This window comes from Equus caballus, chromosome 22, assembly GCF_041296265.1.
Source record: "Equus caballus isolate H_3958 breed thoroughbred chromosome 22, TB-T2T, whole genome shotgun sequence".
In the NCBI taxonomy this organism is placed as follows: domain Eukaryota; kingdom Metazoa; phylum Chordata; class Mammalia; order Perissodactyla; family Equidae; genus Equus; species Equus caballus.
This window is the reverse complement of record NC_091705.1, coordinates 1,115,099-1,134,181: the sequence shown is the minus strand read 5'-3', so window position 1 is coordinate 1,134,181 and position 19,083 is coordinate 1,115,099. Positions and strand designations below refer to the sequence as shown.

The 19,083-nt window shown below is 50.3% G+C and overlaps 1 protein-coding gene across 19 annotated transcripts in view; it reads left to right on the top strand.

The window, feature by feature from the left end:
* Nucleotides 1-18,353, top strand: part of NINL (ninein like) — a 134,682-nt gene extending 116,329 nt beyond the window's left edge. For 8 of the 19 annotated variants that reach the window (XM_023625974.2, XM_023625973.2, XM_023625977.2 and 5 more), the window contains 5 exons: nucleotides 4,645-4,803; nucleotides 5,540-5,653; nucleotides 11,652-11,861; nucleotides 13,767-13,880; nucleotides 17,428-18,353. In XM_023625974.2, coding sequence (XP_023481742.1) covers nucleotides 4,645-4,803; nucleotides 5,540-5,653; nucleotides 11,652-11,861; nucleotides 13,767-13,880; nucleotides 17,428-17,619 — 789 coding nt within the window. In that variant the 3' untranslated portion in view covers nucleotides 17,620-18,353. Of the gene's footprint in view, nucleotides 1-4,644; nucleotides 4,852-5,539; nucleotides 5,654-10,275; nucleotides 10,433-11,651; nucleotides 11,862-13,766; nucleotides 14,771-17,427 lie in introns of all 19 variants that reach the window. The other 11 variants (XM_070246988.1, XM_070246989.1, XM_023625976.2 and 8 more) reach the window with 7 other exon arrangements.
* The last annotated feature ends 730 nt before the right edge of the window (nucleotides 18,354-19,083 follow it).

The following is a 19,083-nucleotide window of genomic DNA, read 5'->3' as shown; positions in this document are numbered from 1 at the left end:
AGATCAGGGCACTGGCTGGTTTGGTTCCTGGTGAGGGCCTGCTTCCTGGCTTGCAGACATCCGCCTTCTCCCTATGTCCTCATGTCACCTTTCCTTGGTGCGTGCACATAGAGGGAGAGAGACGTGGCTCTTCTGTTTCCTCTTCTAAGGCCACCAATCCTATTGTATTAGGACCCAACTCTTATGACCTCCTATAACCTTAGTTACCTCTTAAAAGTCCTATCTCTAAGTATAGTCCTATTAGGGGTTAGAGCTTCCACATAGGAATCTGGGGGACAGACTTCAGTCCATAGCAGTCACTTTTCTTCCCCTTTGCTGGAAGCACGAGAGAATTTTCTCTGATCTTAACTGTGGGAAGCTGGTGAGACTCAGGAGAGGGCCTGTAACTGCCCAGCCAGGCCAGGCACAGCCTAGCGCTCGAGCTGCGGTTCCAGGCTCCCCTCCTGTTTCAGGCTCCAGCCGTCTGCTCCTGTGAGCTGTGATGCCCTGCATCTCTCTCTCCAGTTTTCAGGGTGTTGGTTTGCCCCGTGACCTCAGTTCTCTGACAGATCTAAGAAGAGGTATTGATGTTCAACTTGTTCAGCCTTTTTCTTGTTGGTAGGATGGGGGTGATGGCTTGCAAGCTCTTCACATGCCAGACCAGAAACTGGAATTGTATTATGTTTTTTGTTTTTTGTTTTTTTGAGGAAGATTAGCCCTGAGCTAACTACTGCCAGTCCTCCTCTTTTTGCTGAGGAAGCCTGGTCCTGAGCTAACATCCGTGCCCATCTTCCTGTACTTTATATGTGGGATGCCTACCACAGCATGGCGTGCCAAGCGGTGCCATGTCCACACTTCGGATTCGAACTGGTGAGCCCCAGGCCGCCGAGAAGTGGAACATGCGAACTGAACTGCTGCGCCACCGGGCCGGCCCCCTGTATTATGTTTTTAATTTGAGTTTCTGCATGTTCACCGTTAGCACATAGAAATACAGTTGAATTCTCGTGTGTTGATTTTGCATCCTGCCACCTTGCTAAACTCACTTACTAGTTCTAGGAGTGTCTTCGGCTTCTCAAACCCTGGCTCCATTCCAGGATAAGTCCCCACAGCTTTTCTCTGCTGGCGCTGCCTCTTCCCACACAGGGCTGATGAGAGTGGTGTCTGCCGTGGAGACTGCCTCAGACCACTCGTGGGTGGCTGGTGTGTCTTGGCTCCCAGGTTTGGGTGTTCGTTTCTGTGTGACGGCGTGATGGCCTTGCTTGGGCCTTCTCCATCAGGAGGGTAATTCATGGATTGATTTAAGGTGAAAACTTCAGACTTTGCCTTTGCCAGAGGACCAGCTCCTTGGAAAACTGAGCTTTCTGGGGCTTCCCTGGGCCCAGAGTGGCTGCCCCCCCCCCCAACTCCCCTTCCCAGCTTATCTCTAGGACACATTTGGAAATGGATTATAGGTATCCGTTTGTTTTCTTTCCCCCAGCTTTTTATTAAAAACTTGAAACACAAAAAGGTGGAACAGTACACACTGTTCACCCACACACCACAACCCTAATTTGATAGTTGTTAACAGTGCAGTGTGTGCTTTTGTTATGTTTGTATTTGTCCCTGTATTTGTGTGCCTTCTGAACCATTTTAAAGTAAGTTACAGATAAAATGATATTCTCCTAAATATTTCAGCATGCATCCCCTAAAAATTAGGACACCTTCTCCCTAACTACCATACTGCTACACACCTGAGAAACTTCACCATAATTACCTAATATTGTCCAGTATTCAGACCATATTTGGATTTCTCCAATTATTCAAAAATGTTTTTTGTTTTAATTTTAAACTTTTTTTTAAGTTTTCCTTCTCCCCAAAGTCCCCCAGTACATAGTTGTATATTTTAGTTGTGGGTCCTTCCAGTTGTGGCATGTGGGATGCCGCCTCAGCGTGGCCTGATGAGTGGTGCCTTGACCGTGCCCAGGATCTGAACTGGTGACACCCTGGGCTGCTGAAGCGGAGTGCGTGAACTTAACCACTCGGCCACGGGGCTGGCCACTCAAAAATGTTTTATATAGTAAATTTCTTGGAACTAGGATTCAGTTGAGGTTGACCCATTATTTGAGCTATCAATGCTGTTCCAGATTTAGGCATAGAACAGTCACTTTATTGTGCTCACAGAGCCTGTGGTCAGGGATTCAGACAGGGCACAGAGCAGACGGCCTGTCTCTGCTTCTCAACATTGGGGCCTTGGCTGGGAAGACTGGACAGCTAGGGTGCCTGAGGTGGCTGGGGCCCGAATCTTCTAGGGGACCCTCTCCAGGGGGCCGGGCTCTTGGAGGGAGCAGTGGGGGGGGCATGAGACAGCAAGTGTTCCAGGGGGACCCAGTGGAAGGCGCAAGGCTCCTGGCCCACCTTGGAAATCACTCCGTATCCCGCCCCAGGAGCCTGCAGAGCCCTGGGGAGGGGCTCTAGGCTCCTCTTGGTGGGCAAATGTCTAGGTCACACTACAGAAGGTGATGTGGGAGGGGAGATGCTGTTCAGGATGTCGTTACAAGATACAGCCTACTGCAGTGTCTTTAGCCCTTTTAATCTAGACCACCTGTTTCTCCTACATGACGCCGACTTTTTGAAGACACCTGGCAGCTCTCTCGTAGGTCATCCCACGTTCTGGAGCTGTTCAGCTGTTTCCTGATAGTGTCATTCAGTGTGATCCTCTGTCCCTTCTTTTTCTTATAAACTGGAAATTAGGCCTAAAGGCTTGATCAGATTCAGAGTGAACCTATTTAGCAAATGTATCCATTTGTTTTAAAATAGGCCCAGGAGACAGCTGCTAGCATCTCATATTGCCTTCTGCAGTAAAACCCAGATGAATGCAATTTAGAAATTAACGAGGTGATTGATACAAACGCCCAGAGGCAGATGGCGTCTCACACCTCCGATGTGATGCCCTGAAGAGGACACAGTGGCAGCTGAGCTGTGTTCTGGCAGGAACACATCACCTGAGTCTAAATACGAGGAGCATCAGGCAAACCTGAAATGAGAAACTGTTAAGGGGAGAGCAGGGGAGGGGCTGTATGTGTCGAAAATGTCAGTGTCATAAAAGACAGAGGCTATGGAAACATTCCAGATCCAAGGAGGCCAAAACGACCTCATGGAAAAGGCCTTACCTGATGGTGGAGCGGGAGGGCACTCCAGAGGCCATCACTGGACAGGTAGCAAAACTGGGCTGTGTGGTGCCTCAAGGTTCATGTCCTGAAGCCAGAACTGCACGGCAGCCATGCGAGAGCACACGCCCCTTCTTAGGAAACACGCTGCCAGCTGTGGCTCAGAATCCGCCATGTGCATGTGTGCATATGTCGCGCATGGGGAGTGCCTCACAACGTGGCCAGGAAAACGCCATCAGCTGGGCCTGGAGAGGGTGCCAGATGTTCTCTGTAATAGCCTTGCAAGTGGTCTGTAAGTCTGAAATTATTTCCAAACAAATACTTTACGTGTGAAAGACGAATAGAAGAAAATCAACCAGTGGGTTGATCCCAGGAGTTGAAGGAAGAGTCCATTTCTGGCTGATAATGAAATCAAGGCTGTTCTCAGAGGACAAGCTGAATGTGTATCAATATTAAAAACAGTTCTCATTTTCCCAGTAGAATGTAATAAACACAAGAGCGCTCTATACCAGACACAACTGCCAGGGACTCGGTACCAAGGTTCCTGGGAGAGGACACAATGGTGACTAATTTACAGAGAAGAAAATGAGAAATCAGCACAAGAAAAATGTGTAGCCTGCTAAGCTGGAATGATCCGAGTTGAAACAACATGGTCTATTATGTGTTTATCAGACCCTCAAACACAGAAAAGTGACATGATTGTTGGCAGTCCTGGGGGCCGGTGTCGCCAGCAGTGCTGGGGCCAGGCAGGGACGCCGCCCTGACGAGACCCGAGGGCCAACTCTGGGCCTCGACAGCTGACTGCTGTGTAAAAAAGCAAGTTAGCAAAGTGTGGTTTATCTGAAGATAGTCTTGACAAACAGTTGAAAATAACTGGAATTTCCTTGGTGAAAGGCTGTAAGGCCTCCTTTCGAGCTCCTGCTTCAGCTTGCGGTGCGTTTGCTCGTTACCCAGTGAGCCTTGTTGAGCACCCACCGTCTGCTGGGCTGTGGCTGTGGCTGTTGAGAAAAAGTGAAATATACAGTTCAATCAACGCCTGCTGAAAACTGTGTTTAATGACAAAATCAGAGGAGATTTTGAGGAAATTCATATACCTTAAGTTTAATTAGGGTGTTTTTCTTCAAACTGCTTAAAATAATCTTAGAAATAACTATGGAAGAAATGAGGAAAACGTGAAAGGTCTTCAGAACAGTGGTTCGGTTTTTGTGGCGTCTGACCCCCTCTGGCAGTCCAGATGGGTCCCATTTCTTCTAGGGGACGGAGCAGGGTTCCTCATCCTTGGCACTATGGCCATGTGGGGCTGGACCATTCTCTGCAGTGGAGGATGCTGAGCGCCTCACCCGCTAGTTGCCAGTAGCAGTCCCTCCCCGACCTGTGATAACCAGAAGTGTCTGGAGACATTGCTAGATGTGCCGTGTGGAACGAAAGCGTCCCTAGTTGAGAGCCACTGGAATGATCTTGAGTCGAGCTGCTGGTTTAAAAAAATAACCTTTCCACCTTTCCAACCTTTTTGCTCTAGAGTCAGAAATACAAGGATGAATTGTCCCAGCTCAAGCACAGGATCCTTCGGCTGGGAGAGGAGGCCTCCACCCACCAGGCCCAAAACGAAAAGATCCGCATCACCATTCAGCAGTTAACACAGAGACTGGAGGAGGGGGCCCACCGAGAGGAGCTGCAGGTGAATGGCCAGTGGAGGAGTGGCAGCTAGAGAAGCAGCCTGACACAGGTTAGGGACAGCCCTGAAGCCTGGAGGTGGGCGCCGCCCTGCAGTGAAGCCAGGGACCTAGCAAGCAGGTCCTGGAAAACACGTGACTTCAGCAGCTTTTGCAAATCCCTGATATCTAGAAAAAGCTGCAGAAAGGAATTAAATCCTGCTGATAGAGAATAAACGCATATGATCTCTCTGGAGGACAGTTTGGCAAAATATATATCAAGAGCCTCAAGGTTGTCAGTCTACTCTGACTTCCTGATTCTACTTGGGGGAATTTTTCCCGAGCATTGTGGAAGACTTCGCTGGAAGTGTTGTTATTGCTGTGGTATCTGTAATAGCTAACAGAGTTGGAATCAGCGGAAATCATCGACAGTACTGAATGAGGGAGTTAATTATGGTGCAGGCGTGTAACAGTCGTGCTTCCAAATAATATCTCATGTCATGGGGAATGCCCGAGGGGAGGTAAGGGGGAAAGCAGAGCCCACGTCACGGCGCCAGTCTTCCCACTAGAAATGCATGTTTGCAGAGGAAGGTAACAGATCACACGCGCAGGGTCAGGTGTAGTGCTCAGGCTGCTGGGATCACGGGTGATGTAAATTTTGTAATTTTTGCTTTTCCGTAATTTTCTGAAGTTTCTGCATTAAACATGTTCCAGACTGCTAAGATATTTCTTGTACTTGTGAAATTTATCTTTTGAAAACAGGGTCACCAAATCCAAAAACTTGAACTTGAACTTGAACATGTAAATCAAGAATGTCAGAGCCTGAGACTGTTGCAGTCACAGCTGAGAGAGACCCTTGAAGAAAGTCGAGACCAGGTGAGTGTGCCTGATGGCCGGGGCCGGGTCCCAGCTGGGAGGAGAGTCAACGCAATTTAGTCTGACAGATCCTTGCTGGACTACTCTGGCCCAGAGAGGTTATTGGGCTGGCCTGAGGTCACACAGCTAGTCAGGTACTTACCAGGCTCAGAAGTAAAGTCAAGCCTAGTCCAGGGTTGGGTTGGTGTTGAGCAAGCCACATGCAGAGCTGTGCCTCGGTTTAGTCACGCACTCACGGTGGGAGAAGGCCAATGAGCAGTCCCTTTGGGTGTGCCTTCAATAGAATGGAAGAGCCAAAGGAACGTGTTGGAGTGGCCTCTGAGGAGGGGACCTGGTGTCAGATCCAAGGCAGCAGGGTCGAAACCCTGGGGTCAGAGTAGTCCCTGTGGTTAGCAAGCTCTGTGCCCTCGTCTTACACAGCAGACCTCACAGATACTGCGGCTTTGGTTCCAGACCGCCACGATACAGCAAATACCACAACAAAGCGAGTCACATGAATTTTTTGGTTTCCCAGTGCATGTAAAACTTATGTTTACACTATACTGTAGTCTATTAAGTGTGCAATAGCATTATGTCTAAAAAACAAAGTACACACCTTAATTAAAAAATACTTCATTGCTAAATAACGCTAACCATCATGTGAGCCTTCAGCGAGTCCTAATCCGGCTGAGGGTCTTGCCTCAGTGTTGATGGCTGCTGACTGATCAGAGTGGTGGTGGCTGAAGGTTGGGGTGACTGTGGCAATTTCTTAAGATAAGACAACATTGAAGTTTGCTGCATCGATCAGCTCTTCCTTTCACGAGCAATTTCTCTGTAGCATGTGATGCTCTGTGAGAGCATTTTCCCCCTAGTAGAGCTCCTTTCAAAACTGGAGTCAGTCCTCTCAAACCTATGTTTATGTCGTATTCTAAATCCTTTGTTGTCATTTCAATGAACTTCACAACATCTCCACTGGGAGTAGACTCCATCTCAATAAATCACTTTCTTTGCTCATCCATAAGTAGCAACTCCTCGTCTGTTCAAGTTTGATCATGAGGTCGCAGCAACTCAGTGACATCTTCAGGCTCCACTTCCAATTCTGATTCTCTTGCTGTTTCCACCACATCTGCACTTACTTCCTCCACTGAAATCTTGAACCCCTTAAACTCATCCATGAGGGTCAGAATCAACTTCTTCCAAACTCTTGTTAATGCTAATATTTTGTCCTCTTCCCATGAATCACAAATTTCTTAATGGCATCTGGAACGGTGGATCCTTTCCAGAAGGTTTTTAATTTACTTTGCCAAGATTCCTCAGGGGAATCACTATCTATGGCAGCCATCGCCTTACAAAATGTACTTCTTAAATAATAAGACTTGAAAGTTGAAATTCCTCCTTGATCCATGGGCTGCAGAATGGATGTTCTGCATGAAAGCAACATTAATCTCATTGCACATCTCCCTCAGAGCTCTTAGGGGAACCAGGTGCATTGTCAACGAGCAGTAATATTTTGAAAGGAATATTCTTTTCTGAGCAGTAGGTCTCAACAGTGGGCTCAAAATATTCAGGAAACCATGTTGTAAACAGATGTGGTCTCATCTAGGCTTTGTTGTTCCACTTACAGAGCATAGGAACAGTAGATTTAGCATAAGGCTTAAGGGCCCTAGGATTTCCAGAATGGTAAGTGAGCACTGGCTTCAACTGAAAGTCACCAGCTGCATTAGTCCCTGACAAGAGAGTCAGCCTGTCCTTTGAAGCTTTGAAGCCAGGCACTGACTTCTCCTCTCTAGCTATGAAAGTCCTAGATGGCCTCTCTTCCAATATAAGGCTGTCTCATCTGCACGGAGAATCTGTTGTTCAGGGCGGCCCCTGCATTAATGATCTTAGCCGGATCTTCTGGAGAACTTGCCGCAGCATCTACATTATCACTTGCTGCCTCACCTGCACTTTTGTTATGGAGACGGCTCCTTTCCTCAAACCTCATGAACCAACCTCTGCTGGCTTCACACTTTTCTTCTGCAGCTGCCTCACCCCTCTCAGCCTTCACAGAATTGAAGAGAGTCAGGGCCTGGCTCTGGATCGGGCTTTGGCTTAAGGGCATGTTGTGGCTGGTTTGATCTCCTCTCCAGACCACTGAAACTTTCTCCATATCAGCAATAGGGCTGTTTCACTTTCTTATCATTCGTGTGTTCCCTGGAGTAGCACTTTTAATTTCCTTCAAGAACTTCTGCTTTGCATTTACAACTTGACTGTTTGGTGCAAGAGGCCTAGCTTTTGGCCTGTCTCGGCTTTCGACACGCCCTCCTCACTCAGCTTAATCATTTCTAGCTTTTGATTTAAAATGAGAGATGTGCAACTCTTCTTTTCACTTCAAGACTTAGAGGTCATCGTAGGTTATTAATTGGCCTAATTTCGATATTGTTGTATCTCAGGGAACAGGGAGACTCAAGGAGAAGGAGAGAGATGGGGAACGGCTAGTCGGTGGAGCAGTCGGAACACACACCGCATTTGTCGATTGAGTTTGCCATATGGGCTTGGTTTGTGGTGCCCCAAAACAATTACAATAGTAACATCAAAGGTTACTGATCATAGATCACCACAGCGAATATAATGATGAAAATGTTTGAAATATTGTGAGAAATATTGAACTGTGACACCGAGACATGAAGTGAGCAAATGCTGTTGGAAAAGTGGTGCCCCCAGACTTGCTCAACTCAGGGCTGCCGCAAACCTTGAATTCGTGAAAACCAGTTTTTTTTTACTGTGAAGCACAATAAAACAAGGTGGGGCCATCCTTTCACACTTCAGGTGCACAGAGAGAGGCACTGAAATGGCACACATCTGGGTGTTGTGCCTGCTGGCGCTGCCTTCTCTCCGGCTCCAGGATTTCTCCAGCGCTCGCCAGCTTGGGTGGTGTAAATACAATGGGGCGGGGAGCTCACAGTCTGGGACAAACAGGTGTGAGCAGGGCGGGCCAGGCAGGGACGTTGGGTGCCCTGACAGGGTGGGGTGCAGGGACACAGAGAGGGGGAGCCACTTCTTCCTGGGGGAGGAGGGTGATGGAGTGGGAGGAGAGAATGCAGGGATGTGACAGTGGGAGGGGCCCTGAGGGCCGAGCGCCTGGCGAGGACCCAGCTGTGGGTGCGCTTGGAGGGCCCGGGGCTGCAGGGAGAAAAGAGGTGCCATGAGAGAGGCTGCCGTGCGCGCAGGCTGGAGGGGCCTCCACTGCGCGGCCTCAGGCCCAGTGCTGTTCTCCCTTGTGTGGCACCCACGCACCTCCCTCTGCTGAGCCTCTTTGCAGGCTCCCCGGCTGGCTCCCAGTCAGTGGCCACCCCATGTGAGGGGCGAGATGCCCGAGGCTGTGGAGGGGTCAGCCTGGGCAGACACTTAGGATGTGCTGTCAGGGGCTCCTGTGGGCTCCCAGCCTTCCCACTGCAAGCAGACACTTTCCCAGAGGTCCCTCTGCATATCGGGTGGCTCCCTTCTCTATTCTTAAGCCCAAGAGGAACCTTGAGAAATTGCCTTGGCCGATCTGAGCCCTTTGAGGCTAAGGAGTTGGCCGTCGTCACAGGCAGAAGACACCTGACATAAGCTGTGCTGCTGCGATGTGAGCTGGCTTCTCCTTTTCTCATGATTTAGAGGAGGCCCCCCCAAAAAACACATTGATGAAAGTTGGCACAAATGAGGAAGAGGAGCCTCCAGGCAGTTAGGGAGCCTGTGGGCATGCCATGCGAGGGGGCGCGTGGAGCCACGTGGGAGGGAGCTGGTGTCACTGGCACGTGTGTGGGTGGTTCTGAGAAGCAGTGCCCAGGAGGCCACAGAGCTGGGCAGGTTGGACAGGTCCTAGCAGGAGAGCAGCTTGGGTGAGGCCACTGGAGGGGCTTCCTGGGAGCTCAGAGAGGGCATATGGGCTGGCCGAGCACTGCATGAGTCACGGGCCTTGGAAGCCCATCCTGGTTCTGTGTGGCAGCGTGGCATACCTCCCCCAAACTTGGTGGCTTCTCACGCCCTTTGTCTGTATCCTTCCTGGCCTGCGGGCTGACTGCTCAGCTGGCCTGTCTCACTTGGGGTCTCCAGCAATTGCAGTCTGATAGGGTAGTCCGAAGGCTCGACTGAGGCAGGCGTCTGAGAGGGCTCGCCGCAGGCCAGTGCGTGGTGTTGGCTGGCAGCTGGGGCACCCACACCTGGCCTCTGCGTGGCATGAGGTTCCCGTAGCGCAGCAGCGAGGCTCTGAGAAGAACAGCACCCAGGCGCCCCAGGAGGAGCAGACAGAAGCTGCCAGCTTCTCAGGACTGTGCCTGGGCATTCCAGAACGTCCCTCCCACACATTCTGTTGGTCCAGCCTGGACTCAAGGGGCAGGCACAGCCCTGCCTCTCAAGGAACAGGAGGAGCAGGAGGAGCCGGTGGCTGAGAGAGGCTCACCACCATGCCCCAGCGCCCAGGACACAAAGCCTTTATTTCCTGGCTGTCAGTATGCCTGGTGCTCTTCTGGGGACGTCCTCCCCTTCTTGTTGGACAGTCGAACAGGCGTCTCTGGAGCCGGCTCAGCCTCCTCCCGAGTCTTGCTTGCACGAGGATGGAAAGGAAGAGGGCTCAGAGGAGTTCAGCTCTGGGGTCATTTATGAACTTCTGTCTTGTGCAGAGTGCAGTAGGGCCACAGAGGCCTCACGATGGGCTGGACAGCGGCCTCCCTGCCAGAGAGATGTCAGAGCAGAAAGATGGCCGTAGAAGGAGGCAGTGAGGAGCATGGGGCAGTGTGTCCAGAGGAAGAGCCAGCGTCAGAGGTGACGAGGAGCGAGGTCAGAGAGCAAGAGTGCCTTTGGGGTGGGTGGGTGCTCTGACGCTGGAGTCACAAGGGCCTGCGGGCTCAGCTCCCCGCGGGTGACCCAGGATGGCTCCTGAAGGCAGGCCAGAGGAGGCTCCATGTGGTGATGTGTTTCAGAACTGGTTCTCCCCACTTCTCCTCCCGAAGAGCGGGATGGCTGTCATCCTGGGAACTGCGTGTGAGGTCGTCTCTGGGGTGACCCCTGTCTTAAATGTTACATTGTAACATTTAAATGACCACTGTAACACATGTTACAGTGTTGACTGGGCCCCCAGAAGGCCCCTTAGAGACTCGTGGTGACACAGTGACTGTGGAAGGGAGCCTGGGCTGGAGGTTTGCAGCCTTGCTTTCGCCCCAGTGTGGCTGTAGCCAGTGCCCTCCTCTTCTCTGTGTCCACGTGACCACCTCGGACCTGCCCTAAGTGTGACCTTCCATGGAGCCACCTCCCTCTCTTGTCTCTGGGGTCTTAGAGGTGCACAAGGGGCTGACACGGCTGGTTCTTTTAGGGTGCTATGGAAATTCTGTGTATTCTAGAAGAAGCCTCCAGAGTTAGAGTGAATGTCGATGGGGTTTAGATCTGGCCTCCCACCTGCTGACCACGAGGATTGGCCGAGTTCTGTGTAGTTCAGCACTAGCAGTTCACAGAACTCCGGTGAGTTCTGGGCCGTCCTCTGTGGCTGGGGAGTCAGATGCTGTGGTTCATCCACACCTGCTCCGAAGTCCCTGTCAGTGGTCACTGGTCTAATTACCCTCTGTGAGCCCGGCCTCACGGCGGTCTCGAGAGTGTACCCTCCCCGCTTAGAAGAAAATTACCGCACACAGCTTGCATGCGTTACAGCTTTTAAATAATTAGCAGTGAAGTATGCTGAACAGTAAAACTGAACGGACTGTACGTATAACATGACCCTCCTGTGGATGCAGTGGAAAGTCTCAGTGTTACCATTTTGAGGATTAAAGACCAAAGTCTTCTTGACTCTCTCCCTGAGCCCAAACTCTGGCTAACTGGGAGTTTGGCTGCCGGAACTCAGGAGAACGGGCTCTTTGTGAACCCCGCGTTGTGCTGCAGATGCAGGGGCCAGAGAGGAGTAAGGATGCCTCCCTTACCCTTTCAGTTTGGAGGCTGTCGTGTCTGGTAATGACCCTATCGTTCTCGGCAGCTGTACTCAAACTGTGTGGCCTTCTCCCCTCTGCAGTTGCACGGAGCCAGCCTGAAGCTGAGGCTGGCACAGGCTCAGCACTCGCGGGAGGTCCACCAGCTGCAGGAGCAGATGGAGCTGCTGGTGCCTTGGGGCCATGTGGCCGAGCTGCAGCAGCTGCTGGAAGGGGAGCAGCGGGTGGCTCAGCAGCTCCGTGAGGAGTGCAGCCTCCATGAGGAGGAGGGGAGGCGGCTGGAAACACAGCGGGTGAGTGGTGACAAGGGCCCCAAGGACCAATTGTCGGTAATGGGGAAGGTGAGATTGGATCACTGGTAACTCAGCCAAAACCTGCCCAAGTGTCTAGGGGAAGACCCCTGACAGCCGCGCGGCTCCTCGAGGACTGGTCGTGGAGAAGCTGCAGGGCCCTGCTCTGCATCGTGAACAGTAAAGGGCTCTAACAGATGCTGAGGATGGATCAGGGAGGGGCGGCGAGCCTCTTGGGGAGGGTGTCTCCCCCGCTCCAGGAGTGTTGATCCAGCTGACTCTGAAGCTCTCTCCAACCTGGGGCCACAGGTCCTCCCAGACAGTCTGTCTTCAGGGGCTGCGTGCGTATGCAGTGGGCCACATGGCTGCTTGTTAGGGGCCACACACTCAAACTGCTTACCGGGCCCGAGATGTGGGGACAGAGGCCATGAGTGAGGCAACGGGCAGTGGTCCCACCTGTGTAGCCCTGTGAGAGTGCAGGCTCCAGTGTGCCAATTCTCCTGATTTCAAAGAAAAGCCAGAAACTAGATTTTTACATGAACACTCCCAGTTTCCAAATGATGCATCTAATTTAAAGTGAATCTTAAACCATTATGCAGACTGAAAAAGATCCATGCACAGGCACGAGGAGCACAGAAGTTATTCATGGGGTACACACTGACGTAGGCATCACAATGAACACACCAGGTGGAAATCTGCGCCCTCCTGGAGCCCACATGCCAGTGGTGCTGGGGAGACAGAGAACCGAGAAACAAGCAGTGAGTGATGTGCGTGGAGAGCATAGCAGAGGGTGATGAGTGCTGAGGCGCAGGGGCTTTGCCACTGTAAATGGAGTGGCCAGAGAGGGCCTCGCCAAGTTGGTACTTGAGCCAAGACCTGAGGGAGTTGAGCGAGCAAGCCATCCACTTAGCTGGGGAAGGAGTGCTGCAGGCAACAGGAGCAGCACATGTGAAGGCCCTGAGGTGGGTATGCCCTTCGCATGTTTGAGGATAACAAGGGTCACAGGGTGGGAGGGGGAGGGCAGTGGGAAAAGAGGTCAGAAGGTATTGGCGCAGACTTAGGGGTCCTGCCTGTGTGCCTGACTAGGTGTGCAGAGATACAGAAACAGAGTGCTGCCTCAAGGGGAAGCAGGGCACGCTGGCTCAGAGCATGGACTGCAGAGATTGGAATTCTCCACCACCTCCCAGTTGAAAGACCTTGGGCCACTTAACCTCTCTGTGCTTCAGATTCCTCATCTGTAAAATTCGGATACCAGTGGTACTCGCCTCAAAGCATTATTTCGAGGCATCAATGAGTTAGCACTTTTAAAGTGCAGAAGGGTCTGTGGCATGTGTACACCCAATCTAAGTGTTTAAAAGGCTGAGAAAACAACTCCACCCTGAATGTCACAATGTCACAGTTGGTGAGGAAAAACCCAGGGAGGGAGGAGTGTGAGATCAGGAGCCAGGGTGGGGCACCTGCATGAGGAAGCAGTCAGAGCCAGACTTGAAAGGTGGATTCAGTGTTAGTCTAGGGAGGAGTAACCTGCCGGCCTTATGCAGAAATGTTAAGCTGGCGATGAAGTTAAGCTGTGACAGATTATTGGCAGAACAGAGAACTGTAATCAGAAACCCTTTGGAAATAGTAACACGTTTGGGGAAACTCACTGTTAGTCATTTCTGATTAAATTCCTAGGACAAAGCAGTCTGCTAATTCTCCTTGAACTACAAGGAGAAACGACAGCTTTGTGGCTGTGACCAAACGGCCATTAACTAGTTAACTATTTAACTATTACTCGTACAGATAAACAGTTACTCACAGTTCCCCCAGATTTGTACAGTGTAGCTAATTTCCCTTCTAAGGTAAATAAGCCTGAGCTGATTCTTTTTCAAATGTAAAATACTGGTTTGTAACCTCCTTTTGTGGCAGGAAGAACAGGAAAAACAACTTAAAGACACAGAAGAGCGGGTAGAAGAAGTGGAGATGATTCTGGAGAATCTGGAAATGCTCCTACAGGAGAAAGTGGGTGAGCTGAAGGAGCAGGTGGGTGACGGTCCTGTCATTCCGTGCCCACACGGTCATGCGGATGTTTTTTTTACGGGTGTTCACGTAGCTGATCAGGGGAGACTGTCTTGTTACAGAACTCGAGAACCCCATGTTCCTCTGGAACCACTGAATCTGGGGCTCTGTCTAAACCTCATTTTGAGAATCTGAATTTACAAATTTTTTTCAGAAGATTAACAATTAAAAGCAATCAGTAGAAAACTGGTTTTACTAAATATATACCTTGCACTATATTTGTATGTACATTGTGCTTATTTTCTTTGGGGAACTGTTTTAAGATGTATTTTTGAGGTGTTCACATCATCTCAGAAAGGACATTCATTCATTCGTTCATTCAGTCATTCAGCAGGTGTTCTCTGATCACCACTGTTCCAGGTAGACCCTGAGATGAGCCCTCAGGGACCTTACATTCTGGAGGTGGGGACAGGCAACAAAGGTAAATGACCTCAGGCTGTGAGAAGTGCTCTGAAGAAGAGAAATTGAGATGGAGGGGAGTCGGGAATGGTCTGGGTACCATGTCGAGGAGACGGTATGGGAGCAGACACCTAATGTCCCAGCCATGGGAATGTCTAGCTGTGTCCCCTAACAGAGGCCAGCTTGGCATTTTGGAAGAGAGAATTGCTCACTGGGTAGGACCGTCGTGCGTGCTGTAGGGCTCAGTGCCGGTAGCACCCTCAATCACTGGGACGGCCGTAACAGGACCCCATGTGTCTTCACGTGTCAGGGGGACATGCCACACCCCAGGAGGAGGTGCATTCCAGGCTGAGGGAGCAGTGCAGACAAATGTTCTTAGCCGGGATCCACCCTGGCACATCAGAAGGCCATCGAGGAGGTTCTTGTGGCTGCTGTGAACTGATGGGCAAGTACAGGTACGCAGGGCCCCCACAAGGCCAGGAATTTGGATTTCCTTTTAATTGCAATTAGAAGCCATTGGAAGATTTTTTTTTTCTGCTTTTTCTCCCCGAATCCCCCCAGTGTATAGTTGTATATTTTAGTTGTAGTCCTTCTACTTGTGGCACATGGGATACCGCCTCAACATGGCCTGATGAGTGGTGCCATGTCCGTGCCCAGGATCTGAACCTTGGGCCGCTGAAGCGGAGGGCATGAACTTAACCACTTGGCCACGGGGCCGGCCCTGTGGAAGATTTTAAGTAAGAGCATGATCTATATTTTTAAAGAAATCAGTCTGGGGAAAAGAGAAGGAACTCGGGAGCCAGCCCTGATGACCTAGTGGTTAACGTTCCATGCACTCCGCTTTGGCGGCCCAGTTCACTCCGGGCACAGAAACAGCACTCGCAGGCTGTGGCCCTAGCTCACATAGAAGAACTGGAAGGACTTAGAACCAGAATATACAACTATGTACTGGGGCTTTGGGGAGGGAAAAAAAAGAAAGAACTGGGCTGCTATAGGGAGCAAAGACAAAAGGAAAGCAGGGAAGGCTGCAGCTGCCAGATGGAGAGAGCTTTTAGTCTCAGGCAGTCAGGGAGGGAGCAGAGACACAGAGAAGGGGAGCGCAAAGCCAGCTGCTCTGGAGTGATCCTCAGTGCTGGGGGAATCAAGGGAAATGGCAGCATCTGTAGAGAGATGGTAGCACATCGTAATCAAGTATGGTTGATGGGAGGCTCCTGAGCTGAGCCCACGTGGGGTGACATCTCTGTGCCCCTCTTGGTCCTGAAGCACAGTGCAAAGTGCCCAGTTGGGGTCACTGCACAGCTGCCCCCCTCTGACCTCGCTGTCTTTGCAGGTTTGTCCCCTGCTGGCACCTCCTGCACCTCCATGGTCCCCTGTCCTGACTCCCCTCACCCCAGCTTTGCCCCTGGTGACCTTCTAGTCATATCCTCACATACCCTCACATTGCCTGACAAACCTTAGTTCCAGTTAGATCCTGGGCCTCGCACCTGCGTGGGATGTGGGGCGAGGAGTCCCACCTGCAGCCCCTCCTTGCTCCTCCTCCTCCTCTCCTGGCTCCTCTCCCACCTCTAGCACCTCCTCCCTCCTCCTATCTGTGATTAGCTGCTTGTTTCACTGGAGGACCAGAAGTGCAGCCTGTGCCCCCTCCCTGCGCCCATGCTCTGCGCCACCCCCACCGCCCCTACCTCTCCACCCCACCCCTTGTGCCTAGAGCCCTCTGTCCCCCTCCTCCAGACCCGTCCTCTCCTCTGCTGGGGCCTTTGCTGCGCTCTGCATACACACCTTGAGAGCCCTGGTCCTCCCTGTTTGCTCCTCTTTACAGAAATACCTTCAGAGAACTGTCTGAGCTCGCAGCCGCCCCCACCACTAGCTTGGAGTTATGGGGCATTCCCCCCCTGCCCACCAGGGCCCCTCTAATCCATCAGCCCTGCCTTCAGGGTGGACGCAGGACCAGCCAGTTCCCGCCCCATCCCCCACTGCTTCCACCCTCATCCTTTGCCTCCTAACTGGTGTTCTTGTTTCCTCCTTCTGTCTGTTCCCAGCACAGGAGCAGCCATGGTCCTTTTCCAACGTGACTGAAGGGCTGGCCTTCTCTGCTCAGAGCCCTCCGGTCCTCCTGTGTCCCTCAGAGTACAAGGCAGAGTTTTTACAGTGGCCTCTAAGGTTCTGCAGGATCTAGTCTCCTTCCCTTGGTGCCCGCCCAGCCAGCAGGGCAGCTCTGACTCCCTCTCCGGCAGTGGCAACCATGCTGGTCCAGCCCAGGCCTGCTGACAGCCATTTCTGTTGCCCCCAGCCACAGCGGGCCCTCGCACTCAGTCCTCCCTCTGCCTGGAATGTCCGCTCCCAGACAGCCTCATGACTTGTTCCTGTGTTTTACTGAGACCATTGTTCACAGGTCAACCTACCTGGAGTCTCGTCTGTTCACCCCGACCAAAATGGGCACCCTTCCTGTGCCGTCTGTTCCCTGGGTTTCTTTCAGCACTCCTTACCACCTGACACACTGCCTGTTAGTTTCTGGTTCTCTCCATCCATTACAAGTGTGCTCCCCGAGAGCGGGCCCTGGCTAGGGCCGTGCCTGGCACATGGGGAGCTCAGGAACCACTTGTTCAACGAACGAACTCAGCATGGGCTTTTGCCTTTTTATCTTGAACAGGGCTCGTGACGAGAGTGGTCTCTGTCCCCACCGCTGAAGCGCCTATGCTGTTGTGTGTGTGGTGTTGGGCTCACACACCCTGGGCTGCGAGGGGGATGCAGTGCCTCAGTGTCCCAGGTGACATGATGGGCCTGCAGAGCACACTGAGATGAACCAAACACTCTTGACAGTTTCCTTGTTTTGTACTGCACTGAATAGTCCTTTTAGAGGCCTGGGAATTTTGGTCTTTGTATGTTTTCATTTTATGGTAAAATCGATTCTCACAGAATTGACTTAAATTTTCTCTACCACATAGTTCATCAGATTCTCAGTGTCCTCTCTCATGCCAGGTAACAAAACTTGTCATTACATTCAATGTTTGTATCAGATCTGTAAGAAGCCCACAATTATGGTTTGAACAGCTCTGGTCATGCAGCATTTCTGCACTAGATTCACAATAAAGCATGGCTTTCTCCCCTCTAGTTTGAAAAGAACACAAAATCTGATTTGCTGCTCAAGGAGCTCTACGTGGAAAATGCTCACCTGATGAAAGCACTGCAGGTCACTGAAGAGAAGCAGCGAGATGCTGAGAAAAAAACCCGGATCTTGGAAGAAAAGGTTAGAGCTCTCAACAAACTACTCAGTAAGATGGCTGCAGCGTCCCTCTCTGTATAGCGACTGCTTATTCTCCTGGAATTCATTTCGGAAGGACATCATTTAATATTAAGCCACTGTGATGCCATAATTTTCTGTGGCTTACTGGCCGTCAGCCCCTGGGCATACATGAGGACTGGGGTCCTTTGTTCACCCCACAGACGGTTAATCAATGTCTACCACATGCCAGATGCTGGGGAAATACACATGTTGGAAAATACTACTTTTTATCAGTGGCCCTGAGTAATTTCCCTAGGTAAAATTCCCAATTTTGCTACTCACTGGTGAAACAGATTATGGAAGCTGTCAGAAAGGAAGGACTAAAAGAAAATGGTAAAACAAAACAATTTCAATGTTGTCCTTTTGACTTTGGCTGCAGAGATTAAAACATAAGATCAAGGCTCTGTATTTCACTCTTACAGCTTTGGGTTTAGATGGTGAGCATTCCCAATGGTGGGTATATACAGACATTCCAGAAAGTTTCCTTGCTGTGACTGTCAACCCGGCAGTAAAGGGCAAAGGACGGGAGCTCCTTCTTCAGGGACTGCTCCACCCCAGGCGGTGTGTGGACAGGGCTTATTTTAGGTCTGTGGACTCAGGGATGATGGTATTTACTGCAAATGCAATCTTTTCCTCATTGAAATGTCATTACACTGGAAATTGTATTATGTATAAAAAAGTATAGTTTTATATCCAAAATATACATAAATTGTGGTCATTTGATTTATCATAATAAACTACTGTAATGTGACATATCACTATTTGCAATTAACTCCTTTCTATTAAAATTGATTTAACTTCTAAATTTGTTTTTAATTTTTTAAATTATAAAATACTTCAAATGTATAGAAAAATAGTTTTATAAGAAACACTCCTGTGCCAGGCACCTAGATGCATTAAAAATAAGATTATGCTACAACATTTTAGATAGAGGTGCAGACTCTATTCTGTTGCTCTCGACCTCTTTCCCCTTCCTGGAGGTCCCATAATCTGCAAACTGCTGTGCCCCATCCTCTCCTGTCTGCACATGTCTGTGAGAAAAACCTTAAAGCTCTATAGAAAGACACAGGGACTGGAATAGATGGAAGGGTCAGTTCTTGGATAGGAAGATTTCAACAACTATAAAGTTGGTTCTTCTAAATTAACTGATTAATATATTTCCAGTAAAAATACAAACGGGTGTTCCCTGCCCTGATCAAAACCCCTTGTCCCAGAATTCAACAGTTTTAAAGTTTATATGCACAACTAGATAATCAAAGGTGTCAGGGTGCATTTTATCTCCCTGTTTAATCCATACGCAGAACGTATCATATGAAAAACTGGGCTAGACTCAGATGAAGGAGGAGTGAAAATTGGTGGAAGAAATAGCAACAATCTGATTTGCAGATGACACTGTCTTACTGGCAAAAAGCAGCAATGACTTGAAATAACTTCTAACGAAAGTGAAAGAAGAAAGTGCCAAAGCAGGACTACATGTGAACATCA